This window comes from Pollicipes pollicipes, unplaced genomic scaffold, assembly GCF_011947565.3.
Source record: "Pollicipes pollicipes isolate AB1234 unplaced genomic scaffold, Ppol_2.1 Scaffold_6138;HRSCAF=7277_pilon_pilon_pilon, whole genome shotgun sequence".
NCBI lineage: Eukaryota > Metazoa > Arthropoda > Thecostraca > Pollicipedomorpha > Pollicipedidae > Pollicipes > Pollicipes pollicipes.
In genome coordinates, this window is record NW_023596818.1 from 11,236,531 (window position 1) to 11,251,643 (window position 15,113).

The 15,113-nt window shown below is 49.1% G+C and overlaps 1 protein-coding gene across 1 annotated transcript in view; it reads left to right on the forward strand.

Annotated features, from left to right (window-relative positions):
• The window catches only part of LOC119105296 (transforming growth factor-beta-induced protein ig-h3), a 131,775-nt gene that overhangs the window by 72,197 nt on the left and 44,465 nt on the right, over positions 1–15,113 (forward strand). Inside the window, exon 9 of the mRNA XM_037228763.1 lies at positions 2,736–2,969. Within this exon, the coding sequence (XP_037084658.1) occupies positions 2,736–2,969 (234 nt within the window). The remainder of the gene's footprint in view (positions 1–2,735; positions 2,970–15,113) is intronic.

A 15,113-nucleotide genomic window follows, 5' to 3' on the forward strand; every position in this document is an offset into this window, starting at 1 on the left:
TAATCTCCGTATATATGTATATATATATATGTATATATATATATATATATATATATATATATATATCCATGATCTCACATATGGAACATGCTCGGATGGTAAAAGGTAGTAAAAACTTGATGGCAAGGACAGCAGTCAACAGTACCTTTTATGTAGCTTTAACGTTTCGATACATTCCGCATCACCATCAGAACGAGTGCAAAGGTACAAGTTCAATCAAGCTACATTCAGATATTCGAACAGTCAACAGACATCGCTCGGCATAATAGCGGCCACAGTTACACAAATGAACACGACCTTTCTGCGCATAAACAGGACAGATTGAAAAATACAACAACAACAAAATCACGCGACGAAGCATCCTTTTCACTCCGTATGACAAAGACTATCTTATAATCTGCAAAGGACATGCAGACCCCATGATATTCAACAGCAGCTTTTGTTGGTAAATGTCAAGTGTCTTCAAAATCATCAAACCGAGAGAATCACTGACACGTCCTAACATGGAAAATTTTCAATGTTAGAGCGAGTGTCACACTCAAATGAAGGTCTCAGATAGGCGAAGAGTCTGGCACAGCCAGAATGTTGTTTGTGCGGTCAGGCCTTCCCGGATTTTGCTGCACTCTTCAACGCAAATTACGAAGGGTAAAATCCACGTAAGATGCTCCACACGAAACGCAACAGTATTTATAAGTGACTGCAGAGGCTGAGCATTTGGGAAGCTTGTCTTTAACTTAAAGAAAGACACAACTGTAAAAGAGGAACTAAAGTGAGTCTAGGGGACAGAAAAGGGCAAAATCTATTATAGTGTATTTACAGATTTTATATATGATAAATGAATTTAAAACATCTAAGAAATAAGTTGAAAAAATATCGTTCAGATTAAAGCTTCAAAATCAGATTATTATAGCAGATTTGCAAGCTCATTTCTCAGTGGCATTGACCGTTATCCGAAATATGGCAACACCAAATATTTATCTGTACCTTGACTTGACTTGGTGATGATTGATCTCGATTCGGCCGGCTCATATCATTCTTTGAGAGAAAGGGCTTCCACTTTCAACCACTGCTAGTTTAGTAAAGAGCTTCTTGGATGCAAAATATGTCAAGCCCCACCAATCACGAGGTCCAAAGGCTAAATAAATATTTGGTGCTGCCATATTTTGGAAAACAGTCGATGCGACTGAAAAAATGAGCTTGTAGACTTGCTACAAGGATTTTGCCCTTTCCTGTTCACTAGAATCACATTAGAAAGCTCTTTTACTGTCGCATCCTTCCTTAAGTTAAAGACAAGGTTCCCAAATGCTCAGCCTCTGCATTCATTTATAAATATTGTTGCGCTTCGTGTGGAGTATCTTATGCGAGTTCAAACCTTCGTAATTTGTATTGCAGAGTGTAGCAGCATTTTCGAATGTCTTACCGTACAAGCAACATTCTGGCTATCCCAGTCCCTCCGCCCATCCAACACCATTCATTTACGTGTGACACTTTAGCATGTAAAACTTTTCCATATTAGGACGTTCAAGCAAGTCTCTCGATCTTGGGATTTTAGAATACATTTCATATTTACCAACAAAAGTCATCATTTAATATCATGGGTCTAGATATCCTTTGCAAATTATAAGGTAGCCTTTTTCATATGGGGTCAAAAGGAGCTTTCATCACGTGATTTTTTGCATTTTCAATCTGTTCTGTTTATGCGCAGAAAGGTCGTGTTCATTTGTATGACTGTGGCCGTTGTTATGTCGAGCGATATCGGTTGAATGTTTTGATATTTAATTGCAACTTGGTTGAACTTTTACCATTGTTCTCGTCCTGATAATGGGATGCCACCTATGGAAACGTTGAAAATACTTGAATGGAACCGTTGGTTGCTGTCATTGCCACCAAGTTCTTACTACTCGCTATATATATATATATATATATATATATATATATATATATATATAAATGTATGTGTATAAACATTAATCATTAATGATAAATACAATGTTAAATATTATGTTTGAATCATTTCAAGCGCAAACTCATGTCAATAAGCAACGCGGCGCAACCAACCAATGCAGTTGACGGGCCTCAAAACTCTGTATTAAATCAGTAAGCTAACTAACTAACTGAACCATTCGATTGGGTGGATTTATGGGATCAGTGTTCACGCTAAGCAGGGCTCGTTACGTGAGTCCTGGCCCCACCATCTGGTCGTGACATTTCGGATCAACGGCATTATTCTCCGACAAAAGCTTAAATTGCCGTAATGCTCTGCCCTGCCGTCCAACCCCCTGACGTCATCTGACCTTTGGCGCGGCCGCTGTCACTGGTTGCGCACCATCGCAATCAGTGGCAAACAGCAAGCGCCTAACTCGAGCCCACCCCTGTAAGGGTGGGTGGATCGGAAGGCAGGCGCTCCAGCCAACTGAGTCACGGAACGTTCGTGAGTGAGTGTGTGTGTGTGTGTGATTGGGGCTTTACGACGCACTCGGCTGCTGAGGCTATATGGCGTCGCCTGCCTCTCACCCCGGCATGAAGGGCGGGCACCGCGGGGAATCGAACCCCGTACCTCTGGTTTCCCAGACACGCAGTGGTTAACGCAGACGTGTTAACCACCACACTACCGGCAACCCTCACAGAGCGTTCATCAACGCACAGGCCGGCCCATCCCGCGTCCGAACACCGCCCCTGTGTGCCCCGTCGGCCCGAGATCGTCGTCACCGTCCCGCAATGTTCTCTCCCGGCAGAGATCCTGCGCGTGCACGTGCTGAGCGGGCTGCAGTGCCGCGCCGGTCTGCCCGGGGCCGGGCTGAACGCGCGCCACGACGCCGTCTTCGTGTTCGGCCGGCGCGACGGCCGGCTGACGCTGGCGCCGCGCGCGCAGCGCTACGCCGCCGTCACCGTCGACGTCAGCGGCGGCGAGCTGGTGGCCCGCGACGGCGTGCTGCACGTGGTCGGACAGGTCATCCTGCCGCCGTTCGGTGAGACGCCCGTCTGTGGCGCCGGCCGCGCGCGCTGGGGCTTCCCGCTCGCCAGCGGGCGCCGTGTGGGCCTTTGACCTGGCGCGGCCTGGTAACACGGGCTGGGGGCTTGGCGATCTGTTGATGGTTAAAGCGCATTAGCGGTGGCGATGTGTATAGCTTATCTAAGCGGCGAGGCGTTTAATGAGGTGGGAGCAGTCACTGAGGACATCCTCACTGGCCTCAATGTGGCAGCGTCCGGTATGGAAGCACAGGTCTTATCGCAGAAATTACACGCCTCTCGCCTTTTTGGCGAAATGGATAAGTAGCGAGACGCATCCCAATTCTACTAGACCATGTGCTCGACTTTAATCATTGCTCAGACTGTGGGAAAAGGGCTTTTGGTCCTTTGGGTGCTCAGTGGCTCAGATTTGCGAGAATGTTCCGCATATTATATGAATAGTGACACTGACAGTGGAGATGGTCCAAGGTAAAACGAAAATATTTGATCGGAGATTGCTATTGGCCTCGCTCCTTGCAAAATAGCCAGGGGAATGGAAGAAGGTGGAATTAATTTCTGTCTTTCCGTTCTCGTGGTTATTTTACGAGGGCTAAGGCTATTAGTACTGTTTTATCTGCGTGCATAGTGTTCATTGCAAATGCATTTTACAACTTACGTAAAAATGTTCGATCCTTCGCAATGAAAAAGGATCAAGTTTCAGAGCTAACTTGATCGCAGGCTTACTTAGATCACGTTTTAGAGTAAGCCAAGGGATGATGCTAACTGGAACTTATATTCTAGTTATATATGCATACTTTGGAATGCAAGCAGACTTGATTCTTCTGTTAATGTCGTCTGCATGAATAACTTCAAAAATCAATGCATTGCATAAGTTTTGTCTGGAGCAGCAGCGCTCCGGTAGGTGAGCATCTTCCTCAACACTTTGTAATGTGTACATTTCGTTTTGTAAAACTGAGAATGATTGAACGCTTCACGGCAACAGGAACCTGTCATCGTGCATTATTTGGCAAGTGTTTACGGAACTGTAATTATTGTCATCGTTCTGTTAACGAAACAAAACAAGCTTTGAAAACTAAACAAACATGATGTAATGCATAAGGTACTTATGTCTTCGTGCAGTTAAGTCAGTACTTTCTGGAATGTCTTAGGTATGCATATGTAAAAAACGTGTGTTGTACCCCTACGTGTTCATGTCAACACTGTTAAAAACGCAGGTAGCCCGGCTTTGTCTCAACCATTCGAAGATAAACTTTTATGCGTTTTTGTTAATATGCCAACGTACGCAAGGATCATGCCATCTCCCCCCCCCCCCCCCCGAACCTCCCTGCTGACCAGATGAGGAAGGGCAGGAGTCCCGACCAGCCGTTGCTGATTTAACATGAAAAGTGTGGTGACCTTTTTCTTTCCGTGACAGATCGGAGGGATGGGAAATGGTACTTTTTGGTTATTGTGCGTAACATGTACCGGCATTCTGATCGCATTGTTCGTAACCTATGCGCTTGGAGCGAAATGAGCTCACGGTGGGTCACTATCCAAGGCATTTTGATTGACTAACTGCACTTCAATGCTGACGTCGGTCCCACATTTCACACTGGAAAGCAAGATTCCCCGCCCAGACAATCGTAAAAATGGTTCAACTAGGAGAAGCGGGCACTGATTTTGGATCTTATGCAACGGAAAAGTCCGAGTTCAACACCGGCAGCACGCTGTCCTGCACCCACCATGGCAGCGAGTCATTCAGTAGCTCGGCGTATTTCATCAGATTGCAGCGGAAAAGTCCCGATCTAGGAAACGTCCTGGCCTGAAAAACCCCAGATGAAACCGTTCCAGCGACATCACATCTGGCTGCGTGAAAACCTGAGCACTTATCGGCTTAGTGTCAGTCCCGTCGACCTACCGTTCCTCCCCCCCCCCCCCCCCCGTCGCCCGGCGCGATTGGACGCACTGCGGCAAGGTATTGTATGCCGCGTTGGTATCTATTATCCCCGCTGCATGCCATTTCATTACACATTTTAATGTATGCCATAGTCTAAGTCGTATTCAGAAATACATTGCAATGATTGACGGATGCCGTGCAGCGTACATACCCATAACGTATCCCATGAATTAATTCCGTACTCTCATGCTGTAGTTTACATGGCGTGCCATCATTGGCTGCAACATAGTTCCAATGCAGCGAACTTCGCCCGTTGCCGGCCCTCACCCTCCGGGCGCCACGCATTCTCGCTGTTGCTGGCGGCTTCCCGTCTGCAGTGTTGGCGTAAGTCAACGACTGCGCGGCGCCGGGATCTGCTCGACCATGCTGCTACCCCGGGATGTGTTCCCGGGTGGGAATGCAAGCGTGACTGGAATTGCAAGCGGATGGGCAAAAGCCTCGTTTGCAGCGCGGTGTGCCGGGCCCTGCCTGCCGAGTGAAGCGATTCGCACCGGGGAGATGCGTCCGCCGTTGTATGGCGCATTTGCACAGACACAGCGATAGCAGAGAAGGAACCCGGTCTGCGGGCCCACAGAAATTGCATCGCATCTTGCCGGCGGTTCTCCTACTCGTGGGGACGGCATATTGAAATGTTTATATTCATACCCGTATCTTGTTGGCGATTCTCTTGTTCGTGGCGACGGCATGTTTATATACTCATATTCATACCCATATCTTCTCGGCGGTTCTCCTGCTCGTTGGAGCGGCATGTTTATGTCCTCATACTTACACTCAAACCTTGCCGGCGGTCCTCCTGTCCGTGGGAAGGACACCTTTATATTTCATTCTTGTCAAGGGCAATATCTCACACATCATATGGTTGCATGGAACAACGAACGCTCGCAACAAATGTGTTTCCAGTAGCTGGCGATTGCGAACAGGGTCGGCCTCGAGTGGATCCTGGTGCTCACAGTTCAAACACGCTATACTTGAGCGGAGTGGTCTGACCCGGCGCCGTCTGGACTAGTCGTCGCACTTAAGTGGAGTCAATTTGTCGCCACCACTGCAAAGCATCCTTGTGCAGTGTCCAGTAACAACGCAAGCAGTCACTTAAAGGCTGTGCAGTAAACGTCCGGGGTAGTTTTAGCGAAGTCATGTTGTCAGCCTAGGTTGCCCCACAATATTCCACTGCGAGCAGAATGTAGCCCTTCCTATTCAGTTGGCATGGAAGATGCAAAACTAGCCAGTTCTGGTAACTCTGCGATACGTGAGTCAACACCAGGCTCAGATTACACCAAGCGGGCGCCGCAGCGTCACCAGACCCGCGCGTGTTGATGGCAGACAGAATGGAAAATCGCACTAGAAAGGAGTAGATCGATGTGCGCAGATGGTTACACACTTGAGCGCAAATCGAACACCAACGTTAGGGGGGGGGGAGGTTCAAGTACTGGCATCAGATGTTGTGTTTATTGGCAGCCAGGGATTATAAATGTGTGCAATCAACTGCACAGCGTTGGCGAATGTCCCTGCATACAACAAATAAAAGTATTGCTGATCTACGCCTGTGGATCGCGAGGCTACGCTTGCATAATAGCGTCGTTTGGCCAGAATACTCACATAATGCTGTCAGAATAAAAACTCTGAATTTCCTCTTTATGCCAGAAAACTAAGGGCTCAGGACCGGTCTTGCATATGTCAAGCTTACTCGTTTTGTGTAAATATTTGGGTTCGAGATCCCAGGACGAGTGCCTCAATCTTCGGGAAATCCGGACAAAAACTGCAGCTCACACCAAACAATTTGTAAAAAATTCCGTTTTATTATTGAGCAGTTGTGAGACCACACCCAATGGTTCTGGATTATTGTGAAAATATACAGTACAAAGGTGTGTTCTAAGTTAGGGCGCTCTAGGTTTGATTTACTAGTTCTATGGGACTATGCTGAATTGTTTGCTAGCGTAACACTAATTTGGATTTTAAATACATTTACTATTGTAGCATCTGCGCTTGGCTATCTTCAGTTACTACCTGCCAAATGTTCAGTACCAACCAAAAATCTAGTCTTCATTGCCCATTTAGTGTATTGATTAGTTTCATGCCGCGGTTATTGCAGCGAACTTTGCTCTACGTTCGCATCTATTACCCTAGTGCTCAAAGTCACGACCATGGCCTGCTCGTGGTCACTCACGGCCATGAGCGCAGCTTGAAGCGTTGAATATCAACAGTAAAATCAATGTTTGCTTGATGCCGTTGACTTACCTGTACCTCCTGGCATTCTGAGGGCCGAAACTTCCAGCCTGGGAGCTCTGAGCTTCTAGTGCCGAAAAGCCACGAGCACGAAGCCTGTCTTGTTTTTGCCAAGCTGGTGTTTCGCGAATCTCGCGCGGAGCACGGATCGTTTTGCGAATCTCGCGCGGAGCACGGATCGTTTTGCGAATCTCGCGCGGAGCACGAATCGTTTTGCGAATCTCGCGCAGAGCACGGATCGTTTTGCGAATCTCGCGCGGAGCACGGATCGTTTTGCGAATCTCGCTCGGAGCACGGATCGTGCGCAGATGCAACAGAACCTCCAGACAATCCGATGTCATGGGAAGCCCCGGAAACGACGCGGTTTGAGCTGCGGAGCGAAGGTGTCGTTCTCCGAGAGCGTCGGAGGACTGTCTTACGGGAGCAAACTGTACAAGTGCCATCATTTCCAGCGAGCTAATTTGCTCCATGTCCCTCCGCCATGGCACGTGTAGTAGCCTAGTTGCTCCATTCATTATGATCGCCGGCTCTGCCACTGCACCCGAGATCATTTGAGTGTGTTAGCGCACTGATGTCACCTTGAATGGACTAGCCCTCTGCGGTGAGATGCACGATCTGTTGCAGCTTTTCTGTCGACCTGGAGATATGTCCTTTTGCACTTGCACTTTTCTGCACTTTTCCACTTGCACTCGCACTTTTCCCGGATTTCCTGTGAGCACAAAATTTAGCCTCTTGCAAAACACAATTGACTATATTATTAGCATGCAGGACCATCGAACTGGACGTGCTGCATCTCCTATGCAGAATAATCCCAGGGCCACTCAGAAAACCCATCTACGATTCCGCATGCATGAATTTGCTACGCAGCATCGCCCGTAATAGATGGGCGCAGGCGACTGCTCAGCGTCACGTCAAAATCGCCTAACACCCGGCCGAAGCCAAGCTTAGCTGCGGTGTCATGCATACGCAAAGACGGTTATTCTTGGCACACACATTGATACTGGCCCCATCTCCGGTGCCGTTTGAAAGTTCAGTGGTAGCTGCGGTGATCCGACATGACCTTTCCAATACTGAAGGAGCAAGGTGCAACTCAACGAAGTTTTACGAGAAGGAATGCAACACTACGCACTGTTGGTTCGAGTTGGAGCTTGTTCAGCGCCGAATAATTTAATGGGAAATGGATGGGGGGGGGGGGGGGGGGTACAATTCTTGGTGACACGGTCCAATTCGCACATCACCTTGTTTGCTGTTGGCTTAAGGTTGTGAAAAAACTGATTGTGCATTCAAGGTGTGCTTTAAAGGAGGGTGTACTGCGGTAGTTGGAAAGATTGTGAAGAACCTTTCGCATTTCTCTCCATTCTAGTCGCCATTATGAAGAAAATGACGGATGATAACGCGATATCCGCATGAGAGGAACAATCGTGATAAATAACACACGAGTATATCAAGTGAATAACAAAGAATAAGTGTTGTACAGTCAGCACGCCGGAAGCTTCAACCTACAGACGCTAAACCGTATTGCAGTAAACAATTCTTGATTACACTCTCTGAAGGTAGATGCCATCCAGGTGGATGGATTAAGTCTGGGATTAAGTCTGGGGTTAGCTCAAGGCCTTCGTGGCTTAATTTGTTCCACTTGATAATGAGGTAATACCGTTGACAAATGTCAGCCTCACCCAACTTTTTTAGTTGGATGCGCATGCGCATGACGTGTTTCTCAATGAACTCCGCTGCCTCGCTAAGGTGGCATGATGGCGAGGCAAGGATACTGAGCTCCGAGCCCCTCGAAGTTGTCACACTGAGGATTCCGAGGAGGAAAGAGAGGAGGAGAGAGGAGAGAGCTGGAACACCACGGCGAGTTATTCACCCTGTTTGCACCCGACCATCACTGCGGTTTCTTAAGTTGTGCAACGATTCCATATCTTCATCAATGTCTTAAACATCAATATGTGGGCTTCATCAACGTCTTAAACCGATCTCTCTGAATAATCGCGCGGTCCCCCCACAGCCCACTATGTAGCATTGGCTGACTAAGGGGTCATACAACCACCCAGTGGCCCTAGCCTCAGGAGGACATTGAACCGATCGGCCCACGCGGAGAACACTATTCTCCAGCTGAGCTAGGCTACCATCGGTAATGACCTTTGCAAAAACGCCATTCGATGTCGTGGTCAAGTCAACTAAAACTACGCGATTATTTCAACCATCTCATGCTGTTATTTCAATTGAAGTTCATGCGCTGTAGCCTGTAACCATGGGAGACGCGGTTTTCATCTCGACCTCTGGCGGCACCAAGTACATGCTGGGTGGCTTGGCCCCGGGCTCTTTGATATGAAATAATTGGGCGATAAAACACAACAGCTAATTGCGCGCAAACACCGATTTACCATGAGCTGGTACCTAGCTGATTGGGTAGTCATGACTGACTAGTGGAAACGACTCGCTGGTTGTCGTCGCGTCGCCAAATCCGGCCCCGGAGTTTCCACCTTATGTTCTATGGCGGCTTTGGGCGGTGTGTGTACCCTATCACGTCATGTACGTTAGCTCTGATTCCGTCGGTAGCGAGGCAACGGGTTCTGATTCCGTCGGTAGCGAGGCAACGGATCGGATTCCGATGCCACGATTCCATGTCATGTTGGCCCGACTTGGGCCTGATTTTGCGGTCACTTTGAGTGAGTGACCTCGAGCAGAAAGTGAGTGGCGCTCGGAGGGAGGGGGAGCTGCGACAGTTCTTGCTGTGATCGAGTGAAGGCTGTCAACTAGGCGTTTCAAAAATGCAGACCCAACAAAACAGCATACCATGAACATTCCGCTCGTTCATTGCAAGTTAGCTATTTATTCATTATTATTCATTGTAAGCTCGCTCGGCCTGTCAGTGCTGGCAACCCGAGCACTGACAGGCCGAGCGAGCTTACAATGAATTACAATGAATAAATAGCTAACTTACAATGAACGAGCGTAATGTCACTGTGGTCAGCGCAAAGATCTCCGCTGCAGGTCGTGGGAACGTTGAGGCAAGAAACTTGATTTTCTGTAATTGTTATCCGTGAAGCAGAACAAGCCCAGGTTTAGTCGCGGAACTTCACTGGTCATGGCGACCCGAGCACTGACAGGCCGAAGGGGCCTTATGGAGGACACTGGCCGCGGCTGTCCGGACTCTGAAAGGCGGCAGAAAGGTCGTTATAGAGGATATATGTTATGGAGGATATGCGTCATTACTATCAGCGTCAGGCGGAAAACTGGCGATAAAAAAGTGTTTCGAGGGTTCCACCTCCTCTGAGAGTCGTTCCGGTGACAAGATGTATATCGGGTGCATACCAGTCATTGCTAATGAATAGATGCAGATGGCATTATATCCAGTTAGGAAAAAACCACGCCCATCCATGCCCATTATAAAAGATCCTGTATTATTGCATATGCATTTATTGACCTCGATCTGAAGTACATGTGTTGGCTTATTACTGTGGCTTCCATACATTGCTTGCCTAACGCCAGACGGGGCGTGGCTGTTTTGTGGAATTGCAGAAATCCATCTGCGCTGATGAAAATAAAAGAATAGGTCCAACAATTGTTTGCATTAATGCATAACAGTTTCTGGGGCCTATCGCAAGAAATGTCATTTTCTGGGTGGCAAATTATTTATTCGTGTCTCCTCCCATTGCACCGTCCGTGTCAGGGCTTGTGCACAGGGCTTGTCAGGGCTTGTCAGGGCTTGTGCACAGGGCTTGTCAGGGCTTGTCAGGGCTTGTGCGAGTCAGTGCGAGGAAGAAGCTGCTCTCACTGGGTGATTGTCTGAAGATTGGTTTTATGGCACGCTGTATTATTCTGTAGGACCCATCGTAATATGCGGAATGCAGAACTTGCACCGTAACGGAAAATACCGAAATTGCTACTGCTGATTTCCAAGATCACGGTTGTGGCGAGAAAGATGCTATGTTCAACACCATCTGAAGCATCCAAGACGGGCTGACGGGTGGTGTCCGCTGCAGTGACAAAATATGTGCATAACCAGGTGGAAAAGGTGGAACCCGCATAATTTTTAAAACGATATATCAAGCCGTTTGGCGGTGAGTTCGGCGAACCCGAGAGGTTAAAGGCATGATGCTTGTTTCGCAAATGAGGGTTAACTATGTACAACATTCCTATTATGGTCTAATGCCGACACTAGTGGGCATGCCATGCATCGGAGTGTGCAACTTATTCATGCGAATAACAAGCCTTGACGACAGGCAGTTGATGGAAGAATACCGGCAGCTAATGGAAGAACTGGAGCAAGCGTTGCGTAAAACAGCCAACCACCAGCAATTGTACAGATAGAGAGAGATCCGGGAGCAGTTTTTTATTGTTTTTTTTTTTGGAGGGGAGGTGGCTAGGGACGTGTTAAGATGAACTAAGTAATGAAAGAATTAAATGCCGAGGACAAAGAACATAATAATTCCAGCTCCCAAAGCCTTCGAGCCCGATGAGGTTAGCAAAATGCGCTAATAAAAACTCATGATAACCCATGAGAGATCCGGGAGCAGTTTGTTATTGTTTTTTGGCGAGGGGGTGGGGGCTGGGGACGTGTTAGGATGAACCAGGTAATGAAAGAACTAAATGTTGAGGACATCAGCTGCCAATGCCTTTGAGCCCGATGACGTTAGCAAAATGCGTTAATAAGAAACTCATACCTTCTTCGGGACGTCGATGGTGGGAAAGTTGGGACTAAAAACGTCTTGGGTTACGCAGCCTGAGCGAATTATCTTCATCGCACGATAATAGGCGACAAAACCGAAACTTGGGGCTCCTATTAGAGAGATTGTATAGATATAAAGCTCGAGAAGTATTCAAGAAAGCATTGCACGTTCACTTCAGCGTTGGACTCTTATCAAGAGCACCCAAACTGATTTTGCTTGCTGCATAGTTCGGGGTTCCTAGACTGTGAGCCCAGCATGTCGGAGCAGCATCTCCACGTCAGCGTATGACGAGAATGTACCAGTAAGGCAAACAAAAGGTCGTTGAGTCCGGTGTTCGACATGAATACCGCCTCGAGGTGAGCCACCACCGGCCACTGTCAAACCCGAGAAAAACAAAAGCCGAAACGTATTCCACTCATTAACGGCAATCCTTTGCGGCTGCCTCGGCCGACGCCTCGCCGACTGGTGACTCTTGACATCATCAATCCGCTGATGGTGCCGTGCCACGCCGGTGACCTCAACCGGCGACCTCAGCCGGTCATCTCGGCCGGTGACCTCAGCCGGTGACCTCAGCCGGTAATCTCACAGCCGGTGACCTCAGCCGGTGACCTCAGACGGTGACCCCAGATGGTGACCTCAGACGGTGACCTCAGACGGTGACCTCAGACGGTGACCTCAGACGGTGACCTCAGACGGTGACCTCAGACGGTGACCCCAGATGGTGACCCCAGACGGTGACCTCAGACGGTGACCTCAGACGGTGACCTCAGACGGTGACCTCAGACGGTGACCTCAGACGGTGACCTCAGACGGTGACCTCAGACGGTGACCTCAGACGGTGACCTCAGCCGGTGACCTCGGCAGGCGCTCGGTCCGCAGACGATAACCGATGACTTGGGATGTCACAGACGGAAACCTGGAGTTTGAGACGGGCTCAATTTCCTCCTCACCCCCGATGTCTTTTTCGATGCGTGATACTTTGCCAAACTGGATTTCCTTTGAACGATGCTGTGGGCTTCGTGTCTGCCGATTGGCTCTCTGCATTATGTCTATGAATGTGTAAATGTGTAAATGTTTGAAAACTATTTGCCATGCTATATAAAAGCACATACCGGCCGGCTTGGATATATAAAACCTGATACCACTGAGAGCCTGCTAAATCAACGCTTCTGTCAGCTCCCCGGACGCCAACAATGCCGTTCCCATGGAGCTCGTAAGCATATGGGCAAGCTCGGTGGCAGGATATCGCGTGCCCTGCATACTTCATCGGCGTGAAGAGGATTGGTGCAGCATGAAGCATCGATGGCTTCTCGCTCTGGTTTCGGGTTCCCCGACCCTCCCGCGGGTCTCAGCTGCGCTGGATTTTCAGACTCCGCACCGCTCATAGCAGGCGCTTTTTCCCGGGGCGAGGGAGGGCACCGCACTCGACCGCATCATGTGTGCCCTGATGGGGCGCGCAAAGGATGGATTTTTGTGGACGGATCGTGGCCGACCTACTTTGCTTTGCTCATAGTGCTACCGTGCGGGATGATGGTCACTGCAAGCCGCTGTGGCCGTTTTCGGAAACACACTTAGCGGCCTTCCGCTTGCCTTGCTGCCACGTGCTCATCACGGACCAGATCGAGCTGGCGTGTACGAACCTTAGTCCATTCATGGCTAGAATCTATAGCGCACCGCACGTAGGCGGCGCACACTCGCTGTGGCGACCCACGCTGCCCTGCGTCTCCAAATGTAGCACTTGAGTCCCATTACTGCCCCCACGTAGGCGGCTGGTGCATGTGCAGCCACAGCATGTGCGAAGCCTCCTGTGCTCCAGTGAGTAACGGTTTTCTGAAGTCGAAGGTTCCTGGAACCTTAGACTGTACCGCAGCACACGACCGCTGAGCGGAACGGTCCTAATCCAGGTACATGCCCTCGGGCGCAGGAAGGTCAGGGGTGGAGTGGTTGATGGCAGGCCGTTGCATTGATGGTTCGATGCTGTGGTAGTGAGGCTTGACCGTAATAGAAGTGAGCTGAAAGGCTGATGTGCGCTCGCTTTTGTTTTTGTTTTTTGTTTTCTTTTTGCACGTCTGGCGGCTGGGTAGAAGGCATCTATCGCCATTTCTCCATGATTTGCAAATACATACGGCATAGAGACCAAGAGATTAGTTGTTACATTTGTTTTTAACAATCTCCTTACTTTTTGATTGAATACACTTCTGGGATCAGCGCCCATGCTAAGTGGCACTCGTTGCGTGACCCCGGACACCGACATCCGCCGGTCTACACCTATCCGGGCAGCGCCCGCTTACCGGCAGTCAGAGCGCTGAGCCCGCTTGACGACATAGTCAGATCTGTAGCGTGCGCGGTAACAAAGGTCTCTTTTGATGATTCTAACTGGAAACAGGCGACGTTGCCTTTAAGAGACGGTTGTTTAGGACCACGACGCATAATACATCTGGCGTTCTCTAGCTACGTGGCATCACTCTTCCACGGTGTACAGCTCTTGGAATTGACGCTGCCTGAGTAACTGCATCGAAATGTAATTACAGACCTTCATACTGCTTTGAGTGGCTGGCACAACGCAGCGAGTAATGAGAATGCTTCCAAGGACCAAGCGTAACAAAGGCAGCGTGCCTGGGATTCAGTCCTAACCCAACGGCCCCTCAGATCTTTGCCTGCCTTCCCAAATCAAAGCGGCCACGCTGGGCTATGAAATGCCACGGCTCAAGAAAACGGTGTTTGACTTCATGCCATGCCACCTGGCAACCTCGGAACAAAGCTGGACCAGAACACGCGGCGCATGGTGACCGCATTCCGCGTAGGCTGCATTAGTACGGATTTGGCTTGGAGACGGCCAGTAAGGGGTATCGGACGCTGATTCATCGTTTGAGTGCCGAGGGACTGTCCAGATACACAGCACTAAATGGCATGATTAAGCGCGCGTTACAGACAACAGGAATCTCATCTATCTTTGAACACACTGGCATTGACCGAAGAGGAGGTAAAACTCCCGATGAAATGACCATGTTCCCGCTCGTCCGCGGTAAGCACCTGCTGTGGGATATTACACGTAAAATGCCTGCGACGGCTCCATCCTTATCTCATTCGCCGTAAGAATCTGGTATGGGAAAAATGCCCGTATAAATACGCTTGCCGCCTCCGACCTCTTCTTATCCGCGGCACCGCCGACGCCCCGGCTAAAAAAGCCGAGTGTAGAAAAAGTTGAACTGCGCAAGCCTCACTCAGCTATTTAGTTTTAACCGGCAAAATGACTCAAGGGGTATTGCACGCTGATATCGTACGGGCAAAATGACTCAAGAGCTCAG